General features: G+C 50.7%; 2 protein-coding genes across 3 annotated transcripts in view; one reads left to right on the top strand and one right to left on the bottom strand.

Moving 5' to 3' along the window:
* Window positions 1–409: 409 nt before the first annotated feature.
* flot1b (flotillin 1b) lies at window positions 410–10,250 on the top strand. 2 transcript variants are annotated; one of them, XM_067237779.1, is made up of 13 exons: window positions 410–520; window positions 1,367–1,428; window positions 2,091–2,166; window positions 2,513–2,603; window positions 2,934–3,077; window positions 6,147–6,266; window positions 6,386–6,481; window positions 6,715–6,867; window positions 7,173–7,354; window positions 7,505–7,550; window positions 7,934–8,071; window positions 8,464–8,629; window positions 8,757–10,250. In XM_067237779.1, exons 2-13 carry the CDS (start codon window positions 1,386–1,388, stop codon window positions 8,888–8,890), a joined length of 1,389 nt encoding a protein of 462 aa, XP_067093880.1. In that variant the 5' UTR covers window positions 410–520; window positions 1,367–1,385; the 3' UTR covers window positions 8,891–10,250. The 2 variants fall into 2 exon arrangements, with proteins under 2 accessions (XP_067093880.1, XP_067093881.1); XM_067237780.1 differs by having other exon boundaries at window positions 8,464–8,625; window positions 8,747–8,899.
* A 149-nt stretch (window positions 10,251–10,399) lies between these two features.
* ddr1 (discoidin domain receptor tyrosine kinase 1) overlaps window positions 10,400–25,969 on the bottom strand; it is a 16,841-nt gene continuing 1,271 nt past the window's right edge. The window contains 17 exon segments of the mRNA XM_067237354.1: window positions 10,400–12,349; window positions 13,086–13,235; window positions 13,607–13,756; window positions 13,758–13,863; window positions 14,686–14,883; window positions 15,082–15,209; window positions 16,347–16,640; window positions 17,051–17,172; window positions 18,548–18,755; window positions 19,483–19,530; window positions 19,532–19,650; window positions 21,513–21,566; window positions 22,327–22,487; window positions 22,594–22,637; window positions 22,639–22,845; window positions 25,213–25,371; window positions 25,373–25,400. Of these exon segments, the coding sequence (XP_067093455.1) occupies window positions 12,209–12,349; window positions 13,086–13,235; window positions 13,607–13,756; window positions 13,758–13,863; window positions 14,686–14,883; window positions 15,082–15,209; window positions 16,347–16,640; window positions 17,051–17,172; window positions 18,548–18,755; window positions 19,483–19,530; window positions 19,532–19,650; window positions 21,513–21,566; window positions 22,327–22,487; window positions 22,594–22,637; window positions 22,639–22,845; window positions 25,213–25,371; window positions 25,373–25,400 (2,317 nt within the window). The 3' untranslated portion in view covers window positions 10,400–12,208.

Raw genomic sequence — 25,969 nt, 5'->3', positions numbered from 1 at the left:
GGGAGTGCCCGGCGACAAGAAGGACATCAGTAATGAAATAGAAAATACCACTCTACAACTTTGATTTATTCATATATACTTTTATATACTTTTGCACTACAAATGGTTGCCACACTGTTATTCTTATGTGTATCTCCCTGTATTTCTCTGTCGGATACACACACACACACACACACACACAGATACACAGAAAAGGAAAGGAAGATTCAGAGAGACGCAGTTTAAATGATTATGTATAGAGCTATATGTCTGTGGTCTGTCCAGAAGAACGCATAATAACCTTCCTTGACCCCCACACACAGCTGTCAAAGCTCCACTTCGCATATAAAGTTGCGATTCACATATAGACCACTAGATGGCCCCAGACAATGTTTTTGATTGAATGGGCGTGGTTATGCCAGAGCTCTCTGTAAAAACAGACATATTTGCAATTCCTTACTGGAGGGTTGCTATACTTCGAAGTTGCTAAGGTCTGCGACAGCGACGGAAGAAGCCATTTAACCTTTTCGGACTAAAGATTGTGAGTATATATGCGTTTGTTTGTATTTTGATGTTGGCTGAGTGTTGTGGTAATAATCGTCCAATTTTAGAATTCTAGACGTTAATGTAAACATTGGATTTTTCCGTCGTGTTGCAAGCTACGGTTGCTAGCTAGCCTAGTGCTACTGTAGGCTAACAGTTGTAGTCAGCGTATATGTATATCTGTTGCTAGTACCACTCTACTAGTACTACCTTGCTAGAATACTAATGGTTAATTAACTTCATTTCACGTATTAAGTGTAGTCTGTCTGGTTGGAAATCAACTTTAAGATAGCTGCCAGTATTGTATGTAAACCTTCCCCTAACTCGTAACTCTGCCCAGTTCCATTCCTACCGGAAGGAACTATCGCAGAGTAGTGGGTTTCAGAATGGACTAGCTAGCAAGATTCAAACCGCAGCCTTTTCTCAGTTCCCTAGCTAATCCACCGAACTGGATATTCAGCTGTTAACTAGCTATCGAAGGACTTAGTTTTATTAAATTGATGGAGTGCCTTATTTAGAGTTGAGCAGACAGTGTTATTGGCTTCGGTGATTGACGTAGACATCTGACAGTTAAAGGCCCGCTCTAGTACCAGACGGGCACCAAGTGACAAATACACTTTCTAGAGTGGTGACATCACTTCACAATTCTGACCATTTAACCATATTGCTATATCTCATTTTATTCCAAGAATGTAAGAATTCTTTTAACATTAAGAAGACTTCTAGGGAAGAATGTATTTATCACATACTATTTGTCATGGCTCTCTATCACAACTAGGTCAACAGTTGAATAAGTTACATATTACAAGAGATATATGAACCGTTAACACGGCTTAATTCACAGCCCCCAAACCTCAACCAAGATGTTCTACACTTGTGGTCCCAATGAAGCCATGGTTGTGTCTGGTAAGCCTTCATTTGATACCCCCGACCACACACACACACACACACACACACACACACACACACACACACACACACACACACACACACACACACACACACACACACACACACACACACACACACACACACACACACACACACACACACACACACACACACACACACACACACCACTTAATAGTGAGAGATACTGTAGGGTTAGAATCTGACAATGCCAGGAAGTTTGCAATACAGGGTTGCTCTCAAGTTGAGTAATAAGCCCAATACTGTTCACATTCCATTTATCACTGGAAGGTATGGTTAAAGCAGATAGCTAGCAAGACAGTTAAACGTCATGTGACGTAGGATACTTTATTTCCTAATGTCATGTGGTGGGATTGCACAATTCTGTTGCCAGGACAACCAGGAAGCCGTAGTCCAATCAGTAGGACCAAGTGGAGATTGTATTGCTTTTGCACATGTCACAACAGTGGACAGTAAGATTCTAGTATTGTGTTGACTAAATCTATAAATAAAAAGTAGAATTGGAATCTGGCCAAAGTTTACTCCTGTTTCACCGAATGTTTTGCATTAGTTCGTAAACTACTATCTGTAGTTTGGAATGTGAGATGAGATGAATAAATCAAGTGCCTTCTGACCTTGTTTTTTCTTCCGTCCTCAAGGCTTTGGTCGCTCTCCTCCTCTGATGATTGCTGGAGGCAGAGTGTTTGTCCTCCCATGCATCCAGAAGATCCAACGGTGTGCACCTCTTCTCCTTTACATTTACATGTATTCATTTAGCAGACGCTCTTATCCAGAGCGACGTACAGTACGTACAGGGACATTACCCCTGAGGCAAGTAGGGTGAAGTCATTTGACACAGCCGGGAATCGAACCGACAACCTTCAGATTACTAGCCCGATTCCCTAACCACTCAGCCACCTGACTCCCACCTTTAGTTGACATTGTCTCCTTCCCTCAGCCTGTGCCTGATGTCTGTCTTTGAGTTTAAGGCAAATGTAAACATTGTAACTTGAAACACCCTTCATCATCACCCCCACCTTCTCTCTCTCTCTCATCCTCTCCTTCTCTGTCTCTCTCTCAGGATCACTCTGAACACCCTGACTCTGAATGTGAAGAGTGAAAAGGTGTACACCCGCCATGGAGTTCCCATATCTGTCACTGGCATAGCCCAGGTACAGCCCCACCCTAACCCTCACACACTTTTCTATTTACCTGTTGGAGACGAGCAGTACAGTAGGCTACCTAGCCTAGCAAATGATGTACCATTTACATTTAGTCATTTAGCAGACGCTCTTATCCAGAGCGACTTACAGTAAGTACAGGGACATTCCCCCGAGGCAAGTAGGGTGAAGTGCCTTGCCCAAGGACACAACGTCAGTTGGCATGACCGGGAATCGAACCAACAACCTTCGGATTACTAGCCCGACTCCCTCACCGCTCAGCCAACTGACTCCCACCTTTTAATAGAAACAGTGAGTTAGATTTTGAAACTGCTTCCCTAGGTGAAGATCCAGGGTCAGAACAAGCAGATGCTGGCCACAGCCTGTCAGATGTTCATGGGGAAGTCGGAACACGAGGTGTCCCAGATCGCCCTGGAGACGCTGGAGGGTCACCAGAGGGCCATCATCGCCCACCTGTCTGTAGAGGTGGGTGAACTGACACACACACACACACACACTGTAAACATTTACATTTAGTCATTTAGCAGACGCTCTTATCCAGAGCGACTTACAGTAAGTACAGGGACATTCCCCCGAGGCAAGTAGGGTGAAGTGCCTTGCCCAAGGACACAACGTCAGTTTGCATGACCGGGAATCGAACTGGAAACCTTCGGATTACTAGCCCGATTCCCTCACCGCTCAGCCACCTGACTCCCTAAACAAGTCTAGCAGTCTAACTACCGAAACAAAACACTGTCCTTGCCTTTTGAAAAACAAACATCTTGTTCCCCTAGCTCTAGGACAGAGCTCATTGTCTGGTTAGGGTCCCTAACTTAAGGGCGTTTCATTACTACATTTACATTTAGTCATTTAGCAGACGCTCTTATCCAGAGCGACTTACAGTAAGTACAGGGACATTCCCCCGAGGCAAGTAGGGTGAAGTGCCTTGCCCAAGGACACAACGTCAGTTTGCATGACCGGGAATCGAACTGGCGACCTTCGGATTACTAGTCCGACTCCCTCACCGCTCAGCCACCTGACTCCCCCATTACTACATGCTTGGCTGTTTTTCCCATAAACCCACAGCGCTCCGTCTCAGAAAAGAAGCACTTACAAGCAATAACCTGTCTGGCTTTTCAGAAGACAAACCGGTTCTGTTACCCCTCCTCTTCCGACGAGATTATGCTGAGCCTGGCGTGTTGTGTGCAAAACTAGGGAAGAAGTCATCCCCATTGTCGAGCACTGATCTGTTAGTAATGTGAAGTTTGCGAAGGATTTGTTTAAATTTAACCGCGTAATTTAATAACCTTGCAGTCACCATTTATTTCTTAATAGGCTGAGTCATTTGTTTGACCGATGGCTGTTGCTAAGTGCTCAGTATTAATGCCCTCCACTCACTTGCTGCATGTCTGAGGTAATCATTCCCCTCTCAGTGTTGTTAGACAGCACATAGGCTGGCTAGTCTGTTTGCACCCATGGAAATGGATAGTGAAGCAGATGTTTAAGAATACAGGCAAACACATTTGAATTAGAACAATGAAATGTTCCACTACCAAAGTTCTGTTGGTCATTGTTTTCACTGAAAGAGTTGGGACATGTAATCTTTCCTGTGTTCTAAGTGGGTGGGGAATGCTTTGCCGGGCGCTGCTGAGTGCTCTGACTACAGCTGTATCTCTGTGGCTCTGACTACAGCTGTATCTCTGTGGCTCTGACTACAGCTGTATCTCTGTGGCTCTGACTACAGCTGTATCTCTGTGGCTCTGACTACAGCTGTATCTCTGTGGCTCTGACTACAGCTGTATCTCTGTGGCTCTGACTACAGCTGTATCTCTGTGGCTCTGACTACAGCTGTATCTCTGTGGCTCTGACTACAGCTGTATCTCTGTGGCTCTGACTACAGCTGTATCTCTGTGGCTCTGACTACAGCTGTATCTCTGTGGCTCTGACTACAGCTGTATCTCTGTGGCTCTGACTACAGCTGTATCTCTGTGGCTCTGACTACAGCTGTATCTCTGTGGCTCTGACTACAGCTGTATCTCTGTGGCTCTGACTACAGCTGTATCTCTGTGGCTCTGACTACAGCTGTATCTCTGTGGCTCTGACTACAGCTGTATCTCTGTGGCTCTGACTACAGCTGTATCTCTGTGGCTCTGACTACAGCTGTATCTCTGTGGCTCTGACTACAGCTGTATCTCTGTGGCTCTGACTACAGCTGTATCTCTGTGGCTCTGACTACAGCTGTATCTCTGTGGCTCTGACTACAGCTGTATCTCTGTGGCTCTGACTACAGCTGTATCTCTGTGGCTCTGACTACAGCTGTATCTCTGTGGCTCTGACTACAGCTGTATCTCTGTGGCTCTGACTACAGCTGTATCTCTGTGGCTCTGACTACAGCTGTATCTCTGTGGCTCTGACTACAGCTGTATCTCTGTGGCTCTGACTACAGCTGTATCTCTGTGGCTCTGACTACAGCTGTATCTCTGTGGCTCTGACTACAGCTGTATCTCTGTGGCTCTGACTACAGCTGTATCTCTGTGGCTCTGACTACAGCTGTATCTCTGTGGCTCTGACTACAGCTGTATCTCTGTGGCTCTGACTACAGCTGTATCTCTGTGGCTCTGACTACAGCTGTATCTCTGTGGCTCTGACTACAGCTGTATCTCTGTGGCTCTGACTACAGCTGTATCTCTGTGGCTCTGACTACAGCTGTATCTCTGTGGCTCTGACTACAGCTGTATCTCTGTGGCTCTGACTACAGCTGTATCTCTGTGGCTCTGACTACAGCTGTATCTCTGTGGCTCTGACTACAGCTGTATCTCTGTGGCTCTGACTACAGCTGTATCTCTGTGGCTCTGACTACAGCTGTATCTCTGTGGCTCTGACTACAGCTGTATCTCTGTGGCTCTGACTACAGCTGTATCTCTGTGGCTCTGACTACAGCTGTATCTCTGTGGCTCTGACTACAGCTGTATCTCTGTGGCTCTGACTACAGCTGTATCTCTGTGGCTCTGACTACAGCTGTATCTCTGTGGCTCTGACTACAGCTGTATCTCTGTGGCTCTGACTACAGCTGTATCTCTGTGGCTCTGACTACAGCTGTATCTCTGTGGCTCTGACTACAGCTGTATCTCTGTGGCTCTGACTACAGCTGTATCTCTGTGGCTCTGACTACAGCTGTATCTCTGTGGCTCTGACTACAGCTGTATCTCTGTGGCTCTGACTACAGCTGTATCTCTGTGGCTCTGACTACAGCTGTATCTCTGTGGCTCTGACTACAGCTGTATCTCTGTGGCTCTGACTACAGCTGTATCTCTGTGGCTCTGACTACAGCTGTATCTCTGTGGCTCTGACTACAGCTGTATCTCTGTGGCTCTGACTACAGCTGTATCTCTGTGGCTCTGACTACAGCTGTATCTCTGTGGCTCTGACTACAGCTGTATCTCTGTGGCTCTGACTACAGCTGTATCTCTGTGGCTCTGACTACAGCTGTATCTCTGTGGCTCTGACTACAGCTGTATCTCTGTGGCTCTGACCCCTGTGTGGCTCCCCCTACAGGAGATCTACCAGGACCGCAAGAAGTTCTCTGAGCAGGTCTTCAAGGTGGCGTCGTCCGACCTGGTCAACATGGGCATCGGTGTGGTCAGCTACACGCTCAAGGATGTTCACGATGACCAGGTAACCCCACACCACACCTCCCCCAGCACACGCCTACATTACCATCCACACCCTTTTTTTAACCTCTTCTTTTTGTTTTCTTTCTTTTTCCCCCTCTCCACCTCCCTCCCTCCCTTCAGGGATACCTGATCTCCCTGGGCAAGGCCAGGACTGCGCAGGTGCAGAAGGATGCAAGGATCGGAGAGGCCCAGTACAAAAGGGACGCAGTCATCAGGGTAAATGGGATCAAAAACAGCCGTTTGAGTTAGGTGTTATCAGCTCATCGCTTATTATTTTTATTTTTGTAAATCGCACTTAATTTCTCTCTCTCTCATTGTCTCTGTCCTTCTTGCCGTTCATTTCCTATCCTCCTCCCCCTCCTCTTCTTCATATCCTCCTCTTCCTATCGTCCTCCCCTCCTTCTCTTCCTATCGTCCTCCCCCTCCCCTCCTCCTTCTTGCGGGTGTAGGAGGCCCACGCCATGCAGGAGAAGGTGTCCGCCCAGTATGTGAACGAGATCCAGATGGCCAAGGCCCAGAGAGACTACGAGCTGAAGAAGGCCACGTACGACTATGAGGTCAACACCAAGAAGGCCGAGTCTGAGATGGCCTACCAGCTCCAGGTACCCAGCCCTCTCACCCGGGGCTGGCCTGTTCCATACAGCTAGTTTACAGAATAAGCCGGGCTCATGTCAATTACATTCCCTGACATAAGCCTGGCTTATTCGTCCTAACTTGCTTTTATGGAACAAGCTCCCTGGTTGTTTCTGTCGTAGTTAAACGTGAAGATTTGCTTTTGAAGCACCCCAGATAAACCATGTCATTTTTGCTGGAAAACACAGGAAAACAATACAAAGTTTGTGTGTGGGTGGTTTTAAAGTTGGCTGGGCCTGAACTCCTCTTCCTCCCCCCCTCCCCCCCCCCCCAGGTGGCCAAGACCAAGCAGCACATCGAGGAGGAGACCATGCAGGTGAAGGTGGTGGAGCGCAGCCAGCAGATCCTGCTGCAGGAGCAGGAGATCCTGAGGAAGGAGATGGAGCTGGAGGCCCAGGTCAAGAAGCCCGCGGAGGCCGAGAAATACCGCCTGGAGAGGCTGGCTGAGGCCTACAGGTGAGAAGCTGTAGGATGAGGGAGGGAGGGAGGAGGGGGGGAGAGGGAGGGGGGGGCTTGTTGGAACCTCTTGTCTCTGTACCTGGGGGAAGCTGCCAGAATGAGCTCAAAGCTGGTTTGGTTTTCTCCCTGTTCTCTCTGCCCCTCTAGGCTGCAGCTCATCATGGAGGCTGAGGCAGAGGCAGAGTCCATCAGGGTGAGGAGGAGCCCACTTCTGCAGTGTCTCTCTGTCTACTGCTCGCTCTCTCTCTCTGTCTACTGCTCTCTCCCTCTCTTGCCTCACCCTTGGTATCAGTCTCATCCTCGAGGAGCTGATATCCATGCATGCCTACTGACTTCCCCACTGACAGCCTGTCAAACCCACCCTCTTATCTCTCTCTCTCTCTGCCCCACTCTCTCTCTCTCTCTCTCTCTGCCCCACTCTCTCTCTCTCTCTCTCTCTCTCTCTCTCTCTCTCTCTCGCTCCATGGCCCTCTCTCTCTCCCCCCTCTCTCTGTCTTTCTCTTTCCAGTAAAGCTAATGTATGTCCAGCCCATGCTGTAGCTGTAGTCTAAAGTGCGTCTGCCTGCGCCTCCTCAGATGAAGGGCGAGGCCGAGGCGTTCGCTGTGGAGGCCAAGGGCCGGGCCGAGGCTGAGCAGATGGCCAAGAAGGCGGAGGCCTTCAAGCAGTACAAGGAGGGCGCCATGGTGGACCTGCTGCTGGAGAAGCTGCCTTTGGTCAGTCTGAACACTGGACACCTCTATGGAACTGACCACAGAGGATGCCCTCATACATTCGTTGCTATTGATTGGTTGATTTCAGACCCATGGCTCTCACTCTTCGGGGTGCTTACATTTAGTCATTAAGCAGATGCTCTTATCCAGAGCGACTTACAGTAAGTACAGGGACATTCTCCCCGAGGCAAGTAGGGTGAAGTGCCTTGCCCAAGGACACAACGTAATTATTGCACGGCCAGGAATCAAACCGGCAACCTTCTGATTAATAGCCCGAACCGCTCAGCCATCTGACCCCCATGCTTACCATGCGGTGTAAAGCCATGAAATGAAAGCCATGACTTGGTAGATGAGCGGTTGTGCGTCCGTCCACTGACGGCCCTCCTGTCCTCTAGATGGCTGAGGAGATTAGCAAGCCACTCTCCATGGCCCAGAAGATCACCATGATTTCCAGCGGCGATTCCGAGGTGGGCGTGGCCAAACTGACTGGAGAGGTGCTGGACATCATGACCAGACTTCCTGCAGCCATACAGAAACTCACTGGAGTCAACATCTCGGTAGGTGGAGGAGGAGGGGAAGGAGGGGAAGGGAAGGAGGGGAAGGGAAGGAGGAGGGGGAGAGTGTTTTTGCACTACTCAATTGCAATACTGTACTAACCCTTCACCCTTGTTGTTTTAGGTGAATTGAGTCCGTGGCGTCAGAGTGCAGAGAAATACCTGGAATGGCTTATCTGGAGGTCTATATCGCCCCCCAGAACATATTACCACTATAACTCCCAAGTCTGTGTGTGTTTGTTTGTCTGTATCTCTTCTGCACTCTTAAGATGACCTCCTCCACTGGGGTGCTGAGCCTGAATCTCTCTAGAACTCTGTAATCTGAAACTGCCATAAAAGCAAAAGGGCGTCAAATGAGGTAAATGTCGAACGTCCCCTGAAGGGGGACATGCTGTCACATGTCCACATCTACAGGACCAGGAGTGGCTTGGCTAAAGAAAGCCAATAAAACTAGCGGGTAAGACTCTAGCCTACTAATGTTTCGTACCCAAATTTTAGTATGTCGTTTTTATGACTGACTTTTTTCAGCAGTTTTCTAATCAAAAGACTGGAGTCTTTCAACAAAGCTGTTACAGTTTTTACGTTTAGATTTTCGCATGGATACATCATGAAGTTGGATTTCCATCTCAGTACCTTTTCGTTGTTGATTGGAGGCAGTAGAAATGTGTAACGTACGGTGGTCCCTACTATGATCTGACTGAATTACTTTTTTATATCTCCTTAATTTATATCTATTAATCGGGCATATCGAAGTTCTTTTAACACATAGCAGGAATGTTAGCTTTGCTAATCGCATGCTCTTTGGGAAGACAAAATAAGTAGTCAGAACTAACCTCCCAACTTGCTCTTCGTTGGCGTTTCTTAACAGTAATCTGTATGAAAGACGTGCACAGAATGCTTTGCATGTCTTTACCGCAGTCCTGTACTGTGAGAAGAGAGTTTGGAGTTACGAGTTGAGTTTCTTGTCAAGTGAAAGATGGTGAAGGATGTGGCCATGGTAACATTGTGGGGGTTTTCCTGCTCAGACGTCTGTGTGGTTGTCATCGACTGCAATGTCAGGTATGTAGGTCAGGTGGATGTTTTGAACTCAAGTACAGTGAGCCATGACCTTAAGGTTTCCTGCAACTCAGATACAGATTTGAAATGTTCCATGTTTAGTTTTTTTCTTCCCGTGTTTATCTCCAGTTGACATGCACACCAGCACTAGGACTATTGCTATATTGATAGGTTGGTTGCGTTTTGCCAGTTACTTTTTGTAATGTGTTTGGGTTGGGGTAGGATTATATCAACTTGCTGCTATGGTCAGTTCGGTTTTAGTTCATATACCTCTCTTCAAGAATCTACATAACTACTCTTGGTTGTCTGTGCATCATGTTACTTCAAAGTGCCTGAATATTTTAAAAGGCTTCTGTTGCCCAACTGACATCAGAAGTTACATGTGCTTATAGTGTCGATAATCGAGCCTTAAGAATTCTGACAATTTTCCCCCGTTTGTCTAGGCTACTGTCAGACTAAGATCACCATTCGTGTACCCTATACAGTGGCCAAAACAATGCTTGCCTAACATTTATGAGACTGTACCATAGTTATATACACACATTAAACAATCTCAGATTTTTGTAATTGAACTCAATCTTGTTTTGTTTATTCCTTTACAAAGTTCTGGTTTAATTGTTAGAGGACGACTGTAAATAGTATTCTCATATTGTACATTAAACTGGGATATCTTACCTGCTTTATTTGAAAAGATTAATTTTATTAAAACATCTACAAAAATAGACAGCATGATGAATGACAATGGCATCAAGGTAGCAAGCCTTCTACAAGGAAACAAAAGACCCCAAAAATAGCAAAGAATTTCCATATATTAGTGAACAAAATCAGAATTCCGTTCTTAAAATATGTACACGCTGTTAGGTTCTGCTTCAAAGACAAAAAGGACAAAATCACTGACGTCAAGGAGTGTCTAAGTACATACAGTATATAAAAAAAATATGGGTTTAGTCCAACTACAGTGTATCAAAAATGATCAATCAAATGGCACGTACTGCATTCACATGACATGGCCGTACTGCATTCACATGACATGGCCGTTCACTCTCATTCAATCAGTAAACAGGGATTACTTAATAATTAAACTGGACAAGCATACAGTTCTGTACAATCAGTAAGGTAGACGGCCTACCCTGGTCAGCTTATAGGCCTATATGTGATAATACAGAGTTAACTAAACGGCTATGCATACTGCATTTAATGCGCTCTGTGCTCCCAGCATTTGATGCTCCTGGTTCTCTTTCGGACAACGCTTCTGACACGGCGACGCGCTCTTGCATCGCATTTCATTGCAAAACTAACAGGGAAGAAAGCCAAATGCAATGCTTCTTCTTCTATGGTTTGCGCCTTTCAGGAGTTGCCTGGGAGTTCTGCGTTGGTGAGCTGTGGGCACCGATGGACCAGGATACATGTTTTTAAAGTGCAGCTGGTTTGTGAAAATGGGACTTGTATCACTGTGTCTGGGGCTGGTCAAAGCCAAACAAGGTCGGTGGTTGTAACTGGTGAATAAGTTTGCGAGCGTTCGCATGTGGGTACTGTACATACAGCCTCTTTCGAGTCTCATTTCCTGTTTGAAATCTCACTTCCTGTGCCCGTGTGCCCTCTGCTGACTGAGTGACACCTGACGGGTGCGACAGCGCGAGGCTCCTCTTCGATACAGGAAGTGTGGCGTGGCGTGGAACAACACGGTCCGACAACCGTATTGGCTGTCGGCCCTGCAGTGTCTGCCCGTCACCAGACGCCCGCGGTCACAACGCTGTGACCGCGGGCGTGAATGTGCTGGGAGGGGGGGGGTCGTTTACCCCAATTGTCTTTTTAGAAATTCTGTGTAGTTCAACGTGGTGTTTCCCCCACGTCTGACCCACCTCGGGTGGGACGCACAAATGTACCGTGTTCACAGAGCCATGGCTGCAGTATACATCCTGTACGTCGACCTTTGCCAGTACACCCCCAGGTTGTATACTTCACCATTGAAAATACCGCGAAACTACAGCAGTGCTATACAATGTGTCACGCACCAACACGGACTAAACACGGATCTGCTGTTCTACGATAATCACGTTCTGAGGAACTCTTCCTATCTTTTCTTTGATTCGGCTTCACCTACGTCATCGGGCGTGCGTTACGAAGGTTCAATGTGAGTCATTAAAGCCACTCTGTCATTAACTTGGAGAAACGACAGTTCATTAAGCAGGATGCAGTTAACCCACCACCAGCCATTGTTTTACATTCATGATGAGATGCAGGGGTGGTACTATGGTCTACAGTACTCTGGGTTAGCGGGGCTACAGGTGTGTGTGTGTGTGTGGGGGGGGGGGGGGGTGGTGTGACTGAAAACCGAACCTGCGGTTTCTCAGTCCCGTCCACCCAGGGAAACAGGAAATGTACAAGCGACCGTCTAATCTCTTCACCTCCATAATCAGCCTTTCCTCTACTGCTAAAAAGGTACGAGATCAGCAGAGGGTCCCCCCTCTCCTCATCCTCGTTCTTCATCTCCCGGCCTCTCTCTCTCGTTCCCCCTCTCCCTCGCCGTCTACACCATGTTCATGGCGTCCTCTGTGAGGAAGGAGTGGATGTTGGCGAAGGAGGGGCGCAGCTTGCAGTCCCTGTTCCAGCAGCTCAGCATCAGCTCATACAGACCCTGGGGACACACGGCTGGCCTGCTCAGGTACACCTGGGGGAGGGGGGCGGGTGGGAGAGGGGAGGGCGGGGAGAGGGGAGGGGGGGAGGGGAGAGGAGGGCGGGTGGGAGAGGGGAGAGGAGGGGGAGGGTGGGGAGAGGGGAGGGGGGAGGAGGTTGGGAGGGGGGAGGGGAAAGGGGGGCGGGTGGGAGAGGGGAGAGGAGGGGGAGAGGGGAGGGGAGGGGAGAGGAGAGGAGGTTGGGAGGGGGGAGAGGAAAGGAAAGAAAATCAACCTTTCAAAACTTGTTTTCCCACACAACATGACACCAACTGACCAGTAGGCCCTGAGGACCAGGGTTGAAGACCACTGACAAACAGTATGTGTATACAATATTGGGATCAAATGTGTAATGACGTTTCTTTCAACCATTCAAACAATTAATTTTTTTCCTCAACCTTTTTAACACGACAGCAAGAAAAAAAAGTTTTCAACCTTTCCAAAGTTTTAGTGAAAAACTTTCAACCAATTAGTTTTGTCATCAAGTTAGTTTGGAACAAAAAGTTAACGAAAACTTTCGAAGGGTTGAAAATTTTTCCCAAAATTTTTTTTTTCCCCTATAAAAGTGTGTACTTTTGCCATCTCCCATCACTGCTGAATGTGATGAAATGTCATAATGAGTGGTTGTGTGTGTGTGTGTGTGTGTACCTGTCTGCCGTGGTCTCTGAAGAACTCCTGCATTGTGTGTGCCTGTCTGTCTGTGTGTGTGTGTGTGTGTGTGTGTGTGTGTACCTGTCTGTCGTGGTCTCTGAAGAACTCTCCTGCGTTGTCGATGACCTGCTCGTCGGTCAGGCTGGAGTACGGCTGCTCCTGACACACACTCAGCATCTCCCACAGGGTCACCCCGAACGCCCACACATCACTGGCCGTGGTGAACTTACCCTGGAACACACACACACACACCAGCATGATTGTGATGCTGCAAAATGATCTTTTTAATACATTAGAAACACGGCAATCAAAACGTTTTTTTCCCCCCAAATGTCCATGGTTTTGCTGCCCTGCCCTGCCTCCCCGCTCCCTCTCCCCCTCCCCGCTCTCCTCTCCCCCTCCCCGCTCCCCCTCCCCCTCTCCCCCCTCCCCGCTCCCCCCTCCCTCTCCTCTCCCGCTCCCCCTCCCCTCCTGTCCTCTTCTCCCCCTCTCCCCTCTCCCCACCCTCCCCTGTCCTCCTGCCCTCCTCTCCACCCTCCCCTCTCCTATCATCCCCTATCCTCTCCTCCCCCCCCCTCCTCCTCCCCCCCCCCCCCCCTCACCATCAGGATACACTCCCAGGCCATCCAGCGGATGGGCAGCACGGCTCGTCCCTGGATGCGGTAATAGTCCCCTGCGTACAGGTTCCTGCTCATCCCGAAGTCGGCTATCTTGATTGGCCGCTCCCCGCCGCTCTCGCCTCGCTCGCCCCCCCACCAGGCAGTTGCGCGTGGCCAAGTCGCGGTGGACGAAGTTCAGGGACGACAGGAACTTCATCCCCGACGCTATCTGGCTGGCCATGGAGATGAGGGCTGGGTAGCTGGGAGAGGATGAAGAGGGTTACGGAGGAAGAATACACATACATGGCAGACCCACTGTAAAGGGTTACAGAAATAAGTATAAAAAAAAAAAAAGTATTTTTTACTTAAGGTAGCAGCCCACCTGCATTCTCTTTCACAAAGTGCTGTACAGTAGTTACAAATATAAAGTGTGTGTGTGTGTTTTACCTGATGGTGGGGGTGTTGTGAGTGTGTGTGTTTTACCTGATGGTAAGGGTGTTGTGTGTGTGTTTTACCTGATGGTGGGGGTTTTGTGAGTGTGTGTGTGTGTGTTTTACCTGCTGGTAGGGGTGTTGTGAGTGTGTGTGTTTTACCTGATGGTAGGGGTGTTGTGTGTGTGTGTGTTTTACCTGACGGTAGGGGTGTTGTGAGTGTGTGTGTGTGTGTGTGTGTTTTACCTGATGGTAGGGGGGTTGTGAGTGTGTGTGTTTTACCTGATGGTGTGTGTGTGTGTGTTACCTGATGGTAGGGGTGTTGTGTGTGTGTTTTACCTGATGGTAGGGGTGTTGTGTGTGTGTGTGTATGTGTGTGTGTGTGTTTTACCTGATGGTAGGGGTGTTGTGAGTGTGTGTGTGTGTGTGTGTGTTTTACCTGATGGTAGGGGGGTTGTGAGTGTGTGTGTTTTACCTGATGGTGTGTGTGTGTGTGTGTGTGTGTTACCTGATGGTAGGGGTGTTGTGTGTGTGTTTTACCTGATGGTAGGGGTGTTGTGTGTGTATGTGTGTGTGTGTGTTTTACCTGATGGTAGGGGTGTTGTGAGTGTGTGTGTGTGTTACCTGATGGTGTGTGTGTGTGTGTGTTACCTGATGGTGGGGGTGTTGTGTGTGGGCCCAGACTTGTCCAGCAGGACTCTGTGGCAGAGGTACTGGTTGAGGTCTCCACTCTCCATGTACTCCGTCACCATGCAGAGAGGGTCACTGCTCACACACACGCCAAGCAGCCGGATGATGTTGGGGTCCTTCAGGCGAGACAGGATCTTCACCTCCTTCAGAAAATCGTTCCTGAGAGGGAGAGAGGGAGAGAGGGAGAGAGGGAGGGAGGGAGGGAGGGAGGGAGGGAGGGAGGGAGGGAGGGAGAGAGGGATGAAAAAGAAATGGGAACTTGAGTGGATGATTCATCGAAAAGAAGGGAAGTTGGGTTAGTATCCCCTGAGTGGAGGAGGGGGTTGAGGGGCAGGCAGGTGGAACGTGAAGGCAGACCTGGCGTTCTTGGAGGCGTCAGGACGCAGGATCTTCACTGCCACCAGCAGGGGGCGCCCTTTCCTCACGTTGAAGGGAAACTCCAGGTTGGGCAGGTCCTGAGGGCTCTCGATCTCACACAGGTGCACCTGAAACAGGAAACACTGTTCATGTGTTTTCCACCACCTCCACTTGGACACAAACACACACACACACGGACACACACACACACACACTCTGTCTTTGAATAATTTGATTAATCACCCTTTATCTCTACAGTTTCATATGCATAGCCAATTACGCTACAATTTTTATGGATGAAATATAGAGAATAAATAAAGCTCTAGGCAACGATTTAGATGCATGTCTGGCAGAGAGTATTTAAATATGAATAACTTGAATATGAAAGAATATTCAAGGACCCTTTTCCAATCTCCCAAACTACCAAGGCATTATTTAATACTTTTTACATTTGCAAAACTAAATAGCTTTAATAGCAACCTTGGCACGCTCCCTCCCTCACCCAAATCCTTGTCCCCCTCCCCCCCATATCTCTTCAAACTGGCCCTCTCCCCCACATGCTCCCCCAGAACTCCCTCCTCCTCCCCCTCACCTCTCCCCCCTCCACCAGCGCCTCTCCCCCAGAACTCCCCCTCCCTCCTCCTCCCCCTCACCTCTTCAAACTGGCCCTCTCCCCACATCCTCCCCCAGAACTCCCCCTCCCTCTCCTCCCCCTCACCTCTCCCCCCTCCACCAGCGCCTCTCCCCCAGAACTCCCCCTCCCTCCTCCTCCCCCTCACCTCTCCAAACTGGCCCTCTCCCCACATCCTCCCCCAGAACTCCCCCTCCCTCCTCCTCCCCCTCACCTCTCCAAACTGGCCCTCCCCCACATCCTCCCCCAGAACTCCCCCTCCCTCTCCTCCCCCTCACCTCTCCAAACTGGCCCTCCCCCACATCTCCCCCAGAACTCCCTCTCCTCCCCCTCACCTCTCCAAACTGGCCCTCCCCCACATCCTCCCCCAGAACTCCCTCTCCTCCCCCTCACCTCTCCAAACTGGCCCTCTCCCCCACATCCTCCCCCAGAACTCCCCCTCCCTCCCCTCCCCCTCACCTCTCCAAACTGGCCCTCCCCCACATCCTCCCCCAGAACTCCCCCTCCCCCTCACCTCTCCAAACTGGCCCTCCCCCACATCCTCCCCCAGAACTCCCCCTCCCCCTCACCTCTCCAAACTGGCCCTCTCCCCACATCCTCCCCCAGAACTCCCCCTCCCTCTCCTCCCCCTCACCTCTCCAAACTGGCCCTCCCCCAGTTTCTCCTTGAAGACCAGACACTGGCGTGGCAGCTCCGGCAGGGGGGCGGAGTCGGCGCCGGGGCTGGGCGTGGTCAGGGCGGGCACGGCGTACGTGTTGTTGCCGCTGACGCCCTGCAAGCTCACGATGTCGGCCTCGGCGTAGTGGGGCACGCTGGGGGGCAGCGGGGGGGACACGGAGGGGTAGGGAGGGGCGCCAGGGTAGGGGGGAGGCTCCTCCTGGGTGAGGGGGAAGCCCTTCTCCAGATCCCTGTCCAGGCCCGCAGGCTGCTGGGGGGGGGGAGGAGGGGTCAGTGGGAGGTAGGATAGTGTCCTAAGATCCCCTGGTTTACTTTAGCTTGTGGAGGGGAGTGTTTGTTTTTTGAGTTTTGGAGACATCTTGTTATTGTTAATTTTCGGGACACGGCATTCGTCAGATGATTGACGTGAAAGGAGGTGGGTGAATCGTGAGTTTGCATGCACACAGACTGTCTCACCCACAATCCATCCTGCCCCCCCCCCCCCCCCACCTCAAAGGATCAATCCTAGCCTTCCTTTTACAGAAGTAATAACCACTACACTAGGGGAGCGTTTAGTTTGCCCTTAGTCTACTGGAGGATGTGTGTTTCTGCTCTGTGGGTCCAGGCCTGGGCAGAGCAGGGGTGTATCCTGATGTTGTCCCCCGGTGAGAGAGCTCTTACCCTGGGGAACATTGAGGGCTCTTTTCCTGAGCCTGGGAGGTGCTGGGCACAGCCAGGGGGCCAGGAGCCTTGTCTCTGATCAGACAGGAGCAGGTGATACGCTGGGTTGTTTAACAGCAAGGCTGGGACACACACACACGACACGTGCGATGCAAACAGACACGACCACATGGACACGTACCGGGGAGAACGAAACAAAATTGCAGGACGAACGCAACACAACACAGAAACACAAACCAACAACCGTTAACAGAACACACAGCATATCCGTTACAGTGCAAGCAGGGGGGGGGGGGAGGGGGGGGGGGTTGCAGGGAAGAACAAAATCCAAACGGCATCGCGAGTGGGAACAGGCAGAGGTTAAGACAACTTGGGCCCTGCCAGGAGAACAGCCCCCCAGGCAGGCAGAATAATGTTTGCGTTCCGTCCTGTTGTTCCCCAGCATAATGTGGCACTGTTACAGCCTGGGAAGACTGCAGGCCGGACTCCCGTGGAGCTGGTCAGAATCGCTCCTTCCTCCCTCCTCCCCTCCCTCCTTCCTCCCTCCTCTCTCCCTCCCTCCTCCTCTCTCCCTCCTTCCTCCCTTCTCTCTCCCTCCTCCCCTCTCCCTCCTCCCCTCCCCTCTCCCTCCTCCCCTCTCCCTCCTCCCCTCCTCCTCTCTCCCCTCCTCCTCCCCTCCCTCCTCTCTTCCTCCTCCCCTCCCTCCTCTCTCCCTCCTCCTCTCCCTCCTCTCTCCCTCCCTCCCTCCCTCCCTCCCTCCCCTCCTCTCTTCCTACTCCCCTCCCTCCCTCCTCTCTCTCTCCCTCCTCACCTCCTCCTCTATCCCTCCCTCCTCTCGCCCTCTCTCCCTCCCTCTCTCCCTCTTCTCCAAACTTTATTCCAAACCGTTCCTCTTTCTCCTGCGTGCCTCTAAGAACAATTGAGCTTTTGTGTGTGTGTGTGTTGTTTGTTCTGACCTTGGACTCTGAAGGCTCGGTGGTTATTTGGCTGTTTTGTGTTATTTACATTTCATGCGAGTGTTTTTTTAATAAGCATTTGTTTAAAATGTACCACATTGTCTTGCCCTGTTTTTCTCCCCGTCTTGAATATGCTGCATTGATTTCACAAACCGCTCAGTCTGATGTTGCTCAACCATTAACACAAACAAAGGATATAAAAACCCCTACTGCGATCATCCTCGTTCTCATTATCGCCGTACATATTGAGAAATCAATTATTTAACTAAGAATCTGTTAAAATATGGATCTGTCTGTTCCTCTGATCCTCTCTGTATCACAATGTCATAGTTGTGTGAGTAGAAGTGTGTGTGTGTGTGTGTGTTTTACCTGATGGTGGGGTGTTTGTTTGAGTGTGTGTGTTCGGCCACAGTCATTGATTCAAGCAAAACCCCTAAATATATCTTCCGGTACAATTTGAGTCTGTGTGTTTGTTATGTGTACTGTGTGTGTGTGTGTTCAGAGTGTGTAAATGTTCAGAGTGTGTGTGTGTGTGTCATACCGGTGCTGTCTCTCTGGTCTCTGGGCCTCAGCAGGGCGCTGGGCTCCTGGTACTCTCCCTCGCCCTCCCTCTCCCGGTCCCTCTCCTCAGGGAAGGTGTGTATGCGCTGGTAGCGGCTGGAGTAACTGTGGGTGTTGTTGATGACCACGTTGTCTGACGGGCCGGACAGATGGACGCGTAGCTCATCGCTGGACAGGCTGCCCTGGGCCTGGGGAGAACCACAGTCGATCAACACTTGTACACACGAGCACAGTGGCTCTCAACCCTGGTCCTCTATGTTCTAGATCAGGGGGTTCCCAACCCTGGTCCCTCTATGTTCTAGATCAGGGGTTCCCAACCCTGGTCCTTTATGTTCTAGATCAGGGGTTCCCAACACTGGTCCTCTATGTTCTAGATCAGGGGTTCCCAACCCTGGTCCCTCTATGTTCTAGATCAGGGTTCCCCAACCCTGGTCCTTTATGTTCTAGATCAGGGGTTCTCAACCCTGGTCCTCTATGTTCTAGATCAGGGGTTCCCAACCGTGGTCCTCTATGTTCTAGATCAGGGGTTCCCAACCCTGGTCCTTTATGTTCTAGATCAGGGGTTCCCAACCCTGGTCCTTTATGTTCTAGATCAGGGGTTCCCAACCCTGGTCCTCTATGTTCTAGATCAGGGGTTCCCCAACCCTGGTCCTCTATGTTCTAGATCAGTGTTTCCCCAATCCTGGTCTTCAGGGACCTCCTGCCTTGCATGTTCTAGATGTTTCCCTCCTCCAACACACCTGATTCAAATGGATGAGTCGTGACCAGGCAGAGCTGGATAACGAGTCATTCATCTGAATCAGGTGTGTTGGAGCAGGGAAACATCTACAACATGCAAGGCAGAGGGTCCCTGAGGACCAGGGTTGAGAGATACTGCCCTAGCACCTAATCTCCCTCTCTCTTACACACACACACCTTGCCCAGTATCTTCTTCCAGTACTGCCTCCACAGAATGACAGCGATGAACAGCCAGGAGCAGTAATATGATGCCCACCAGGCAACCAATCAGGATGGCTGTGTTGCTGCTGTCGTCCTTGGCGACAGGAAGTCCTGCCCTTGGGGTAATGGCAGCAAAGTCGGCTCCTAGACAGAAAAGGGACAATGACATGAGTCTGGTGTTCCAGTGCGTTTGTGTGTTTAAGGGTGTGTGTGTGTGTGTGTGCGTGCATACTGAGTGTGTAAAACTATGCAGGACATGTTTCTGGGTGTGAGCGTGCACATATTTGAACATTTATATCTGCTTGTGTGGCTGGCGCTGTCATGAGTGCGTGTGTGTGTGTTCAGTCTGTGTATTAGCACTGTCTGCACGGAGGCGACTTGGAACGTGTCAGTGTCACACCCGCATATTTAAAACAGGCTTACTGACTGTCTGATGTGGGATAGTGTGTGTGTGTGTGTGAGTGTGTGCGTGTGTGTGTGTGGGGGGGCTGTGTGTGTGTGTGTGTGTGTGTGTGTGTGTGTGTGTGTGTGTGGAATGGTAAGTTGCTGCATTCAGGCCCTGTGTGTGTAAACGTTAGAAATGCCCATGTGAGAAGGGTCTTTCCCTCTGGTCTTGAGAACAGAATGTGAATGCTGGGTTCCAAACAACCATGCACTTCAGCAGGTCTGACAGTGTTCCGGCCCTGCACAGCCCTACTGTGTGCAGGTCTGACAGTGTTCCCGGCCCTGCACAGCCCTACTGTGCCGTCTGACGGCAGTTTGAGATTAAATATGTCTCGAGTTAAACTTTGGGTAAACTTTGCCTTGTAAACAAACAAAGAGACCCAGTTGTAATGGACTAGGTGTGAGGGCTGAGGGCTGAGGGTCGGGATATCAAACGGCAGTGCTAATAATGAGGCTCCAGGACAGAGTCAGACGTAACACACACACACACAGTTCAGTTCAAACATTTGGTCAGAAAGCCAGCCAGAAGTGTGACCAGTATTTCCTCTCTTCCCCTCTCCTTCTCTCTCTCATGCATGTTCAAAGCAGACCCACACACAGCTCTCCTTCTCTCTCTCTCTCTCTCTGTCTCTCTCTCTCTCTCATACGTTCAGCGCAGATCCACACACAGCCTGCCGGACCACGGCCGACCCCGCCCTGCACACCACAGGCCCCAGCTCCACAGGCCCCAGCTCCACAGGCCCCAGCTACAACAGGCCCCCAGCTCCACAGGCCCCAGCTCCACAGGCCCCAGCTCCACAGGCCCCAGCTCCACAGGCCCCAGCTCCACAGGCCCCAGCTCCACAGGCCCCCAGCTCCACAGGCCCCCAGCTCCACAGGCCCCCAGCTACACAGCAGTACAAAGCCTCACTGTCCAGCCTCTGGGAGGTCTGACGCTCCACAGACGAGGCCTGGGAGAGCATTGCAGTTTGGTGCCTGCCGAGGTGCTGTGTCATGATGACAGTGCAGAACCATCACACGGCTGACCGAGGTTAGCGGTGTTAGATTCAGGGGGCTTATCTCTGGAGAGAGAGAAAACAGGGAAGAGGAGGATCATGGGACGCTGTGCCGAAGACTCCCATGATCCTCCCTGTTCCTGTCGTCTCCCGTGTTCTCAGACGAATGAAGAGTTTATCGAGGCGCCGGCGCGACGCCAAAGAAGATGTGCTGAGGCTGATCACTTCCTTCTTCCATCCAGCCCTCACCCACCCACTCTCTATCTCTCTCTCACCCTCACCCACCCACTCTCTCTCTCACCCTCACCCACCCACTCTCTCTCTCTCTCACCCTCACCCACCCACTCTCTCTCTCACCCTCACCCACCCACTCTCTCTCTCTCTCACCCACCCACTCTCTCTCTCTCTCTCTCTCACCCTCACCCACCCACTCTCTCTCTCTCACCCTCACCCACCCCACTCTCTCTCACCCTCACCCCACCCACCCACTCTCTCTCACCCTCACCCACCCACTCTCTCTCTCTCACCCTCCTTCTCTGTCTCTTTCACCCTCTCCTTCCCTCTCACCTGAGAGTGTGCTGTTACCCGTGCCGTCCGTTGTGGGGTTGGTGGAGGGGGGTTCTGGTAGGGCAGGGGGTGATGGATGGAGGGAGAGGGGCGGTGATGGATGGATTTTGAAAGGGAAAGACAGACAAAAGCAATGGATGACATCAGGACCGGGCGGAGAGGTCATCTTTGTGCATCCTTTTATAAATGAATACGCATTTTGTTTCTGTAAGTGAGTTCTGTCTGTCGTAACAATTCACACAATAGCCAAGGCACTGCAATTCATTTTCTACTTTCGTGGCTGCTGCCTGTATCTCCAGAGTGGTCTAGTCCTCCCCCCCCCCCCCCCCCCCCCAGCCAGGGGGGAGATAGCGATGAGATGGTGCCTGGCTGGGGTGAGATGGTGCCTGGCTGGGGGCCATGGCTTTGAGGCGGCAGCCTCTGATAAAGAGCAGATCAGGCTGTCTGCTTTGGCACCCTACCTTTCTGGGCACTGCTTTAAACATACAGCTCAGACGTGCTGCAGACATTTACCATTTATAAATTACATTTAGTCATTTAGCAGATGCTCTTATCCAGAGCGACTTACAGTAAGTACAGCGACATTCCCCCCGAGGCAAGTAGGGTGAAGTGCCTTGCCCAGGGACACAACGTCATTTTCGGACCTGCAACTTCTGATTACTAGCCCGATTCCCTAACCGCTCAGCCACCTGACCCCCAGACATACACGCACTCCACACAACGGGGGGGAGGGGGGGGTGTGAGAGGGGGGATACAAGGAGAAGATAGAAGGGGGGAGGCAGGGAAGGAGAGAGAAGAGGGTCGGGGGGCTTACCGGAGGGGCCCATGGTGGAGTTGGAGGAGTTGTATCCAGGGGTGGGGCTGGTGGAGGTGTGGAGGACAGGAGGAGGAAGAGGAGAGGAAGAGGGGTCCGGCGGAGCAGGAGGAAGAAGAGGAGGAACAGACCCAGTCTCTGTACCTTTCTCCCAAAGGGCTCTGGGAATTTAAAAAAAATGTAAAAGGCGTAATTTAAAAAAAGATGATAATATCCTAACAGCAGCAGCTCCAAAGCCGAATGAGACAGGAAGTGGCAGGGCCACACCCACCGGAGTAGAAGGAGATCTCGCTGATGAGCAGCCAGCGGTCCGGCGAAGGAAAACTTGCAGCGCAGGATCTGGCGGGGCGCCCCCCCCAGGGGCAGTGAGATGGGCCGGGACGAGGGGTCCTTCAGGTCCTCCAGGGGCACGGCAGGACCAGCGCCCCCGACCAGGGGCTGCAGTAGGCCAGGCTTGAACTGGCACTCCACCCTGCTGAAGACCCGTACGCCCTGGGTGTGCCGATTGTTACTATGCACCTGGAGGGGGAGGGGGGGGATTGAGGGGGGGGGGGGGGGCAGGCAGTCAGTGTTAGGACAGATTATAAACACATGCCATGGGGAGCAAGGTAAACATGTTTCTAACTTCCTGAACTTCACAGCCTGAGGCCTGTTCATTAATCGAGACGAAAGAATAGGATTCAATTAAACTATAGAAATTAAACCGTTTTTTAATCCTGTCGAGGCTTAATTGCTTTGAGCGCGATGCGGTGTTGGGCACAGACGCAAAGGACCGGATGGGAGAAACGTGAGAGGGAGGAGAGAGAGAGGGAGAGAGGAAGGGAGAGAGGGAAGTGGAGAGGGAGGAGAGGGAGGTGGAGAGAAGGAGAGGGAGGTGGAGAGGAAGGAGAGAGGGAGGTGGAAGAGGGAGGTGGAGAGGAAGGAGAGAGGGGGGGAATTCAATCTTTTTTACTGCTTACAAGAAATACATGACAGAGAGAGACAGGGAGACAAAGAGAGAGAAAGCAAGACAGACAGTAAGAGGGAGAGAGAGAGACGCCTCCATAAAAGAGCTGATATATTGGGTGCCAATGCTAGCTGGCGAGAGAAAGAGGGGAGAGAGAGGGGGGGAGGGAGGGGGAGATGGAAAGGGGGATTTTTTACGAGCAGGGTAGACTGCAAACTGTAGATCTCAGAGATAGGGGAACGGGAGGGGGGGCAGAGGAGCGAGGAGGTGAGAACGAAGGAGAGGAGGAGAAGAGGAGGAGAAGGGCTGGTGTAAAGACTCCACTGACAGGGTTAGTCCTTAAGCTGACACTTGCTGTAGGGCCAAAAGCCTCTCTCTAACTGAATACACCATGTGTATGAACACGCGCGCATGCACACGCGCACACACACAACACCCACACGCGCACACACACACACTTAGGCGCTGGGGAACAGCTGCTTCCCAAGACACAGAGGTGGACATGTAACTGATTCTATCTGGAGGGGGGGGGGGGGGCTCTAATAAGTCAACAAAGCCTTCTGGGTAGCCTGCCCCCCCTCCCTCCTCTGGGGGATCAGAACTTGCCGGTACAACAACGCCAGGGACTTGGAACATATGTTACATGTTCTACTCTGCTTTTCTCTCCTTTAACCCTTGTGCTGCCTTCGGGTCACATGACCCAAAGGTTCATAACGAACCATCGTTGTGTTTACCAATTTTACCAATACAAAAACAAATAAAATGCTTTTTTTTCCCTTCGCAATGTGGGGGGGTCTGAGACAGCCCGACGGTTAAAAGGACAATGCTTCACTTTGTTTTTGTATGAGGTAAATTTGTCGCAATACCACGGTGGGTCACAATGACTGATGGGTCAGAATGACCCGAAGATAACACAAGGGTTAAATCTCTACTGTTCAGAGGAGCTTTCTCTGTTTCCTTGTGCAGAGAGGTTATCCCGCAGGTCTAAGCCTCTTAACGTCTAGGAGAAGTGATGGTAATAACTGCAAGCAGATGCAAACTATTCACTATCCACTGTAACCTCTTTAAAGAAACAAGCAGGAGGGGAGCAACATCTGCCTGTCTTCCAGGCAGGAAGGCAGAGGGGCGCGTCGGAGGAGGTTAGTGTGAGGAGAGCTTTGCGAGAGGGGCAGGAATACGGGATAAATGTCACGACGACCTCATGAATACCTCGTTTACGGGGCTGGGAGTGAGCAGGTACTTGTCAGAAAGAGCAAGAAAAAGGAGAGAAAGGCCTGAGAAGAATAAGAAGGCTTAGCTGTGGCATTTCAACAGGCTGGGAAAGAGGGGTGGATTTAGTGTTTGGGAAACGCAACACGCACATGAATGCACGCACACACATTTAATGTACACACACAACACTCTGGGCTAAACGAGCTGCCTCATTATAGTGTATACACTGCATGTACAACAGGAATTAAAACGCGTCAATAGGGCTCATGGTGGGTGTTTTTCACCCTAAACCAACATTCCAGGAATATTCCAGAAGGCTCACAACAGGAACATAACTCAATCTGAGTTGCTTCATAGTAAACCCCAAACCCCCCTGAACCTCAAACAGACAATGATGCAACTTAGTGGCTCCTAAAGTTGCTTACCGCTGACAACCCCAACCATGATGATTAACAACAGCAAAATGAGAAACAAATTAAAACAGGCCGATGGAAATTGTAGACCAATATGCTATTGGCTGGCCACACCGTCATGATAACGACCCAGAGATGAGATCTCAATGTTTACGTGTCTGGTGAAACGTCGGTAAACATCGGTCAGTTTAATTATTTAATGAGGGAATGGGAATTACTGGGGAAGCTTTAACCTAGACAAAGAGAGAGAAGCAGAGAGAGAGAGACACACACACACAGACACCCGACCCCCCGTCCTCCAGGAGCCTCTGGTACCTGCATGGTGTGGAAGATGCGGGTGTCCTCGAAGTGGAACTCGATGTCCACGCTGCCCTGCCCCAGAGCCTCGCGACTCCAGCCTAGGTAGTCGTACCCCGCCCACACCCTCAGCTCCTTGGTCTCAGTGAAGTCATCACCTCCCAGCACGCCGTCACAACAGCTGGCCCAGACCTCCGAACTGGACCCTGGACACACACACACACACACACACCACACACACGTTATTACATGACATACTCGGCACAGTGTGCAGAGAGAAAAAAGACACAGTCATGGACGGACAGTAAAGGGGGCTGAACATGCATACATGTTCTCTTACATTTACATTTTACATTTATTCATTTAGCTTTTATCCAAAGCGACTTCCAGGTCACTGATAATAACAACAAGATAGCCACAAAAACATTGCGAGTAGCCAAAACATGAAGCACACATTAGTGAACAACCAAAGTAAGTGCCAAAGGGAAGAACCATAAGAGCATGTAGTTAAACAAGTTACAATTAAAACAACATGAACCGCTATAAGTGCAAGTGTACCTGTGGAAAAAGCAAGCAACAATAATAGCTCCAGTGGCCAGTAGCCCACTCTTGCAGAACATACACTCTCCCCTGTCAAATGCACGCACACACAGCAACACACAGGGTCACCCACTGCGTCCCCACGGTTCTCTCACACACACACACACATCTGTTTGCGAGCGCGTCTGGATTGCGTCAAAGCCGTTAGCTCACCCGCAAAGAAAACTTTTAAGGC

The sequence above is a fragment of the Osmerus mordax genome, chromosome 6, assembly GCF_038355195.1.
Source record: "Osmerus mordax isolate fOsmMor3 chromosome 6, fOsmMor3.pri, whole genome shotgun sequence".
NCBI lineage: Eukaryota > Metazoa > Chordata > Actinopteri > Osmeriformes > Osmeridae > Osmerus > Osmerus mordax.
The sequence above is the reverse complement of the archived record's forward strand: the minus strand, read 5'-3'. Positions and strand labels throughout refer to the sequence as shown.

Bases quoted from the DNA above. Each gene is read 5' to 3' on its own strand.
- flot1b (XM_067237779.1), top strand. From the start codon at position 1,386: ATGTTCTACACTTGTGGTCCCAATGAAGCCATGGTTGTGTCTG. The intron at 1,429-2,090 runs GTAAGCCTTCAT...TCCGTCCTCAAG, and splicing joins TGAAGCCATGGTTGTGTCTG to GCTTTGGTCGCTCTCCTCCT. The intron at 8,072-8,463 runs GTCAGTCTGAAC...CCTGTCCTCTAG, and splicing joins TGCTGGAGAAGCTGCCTTTG to ATGGCTGAGGAGATTAGCAA.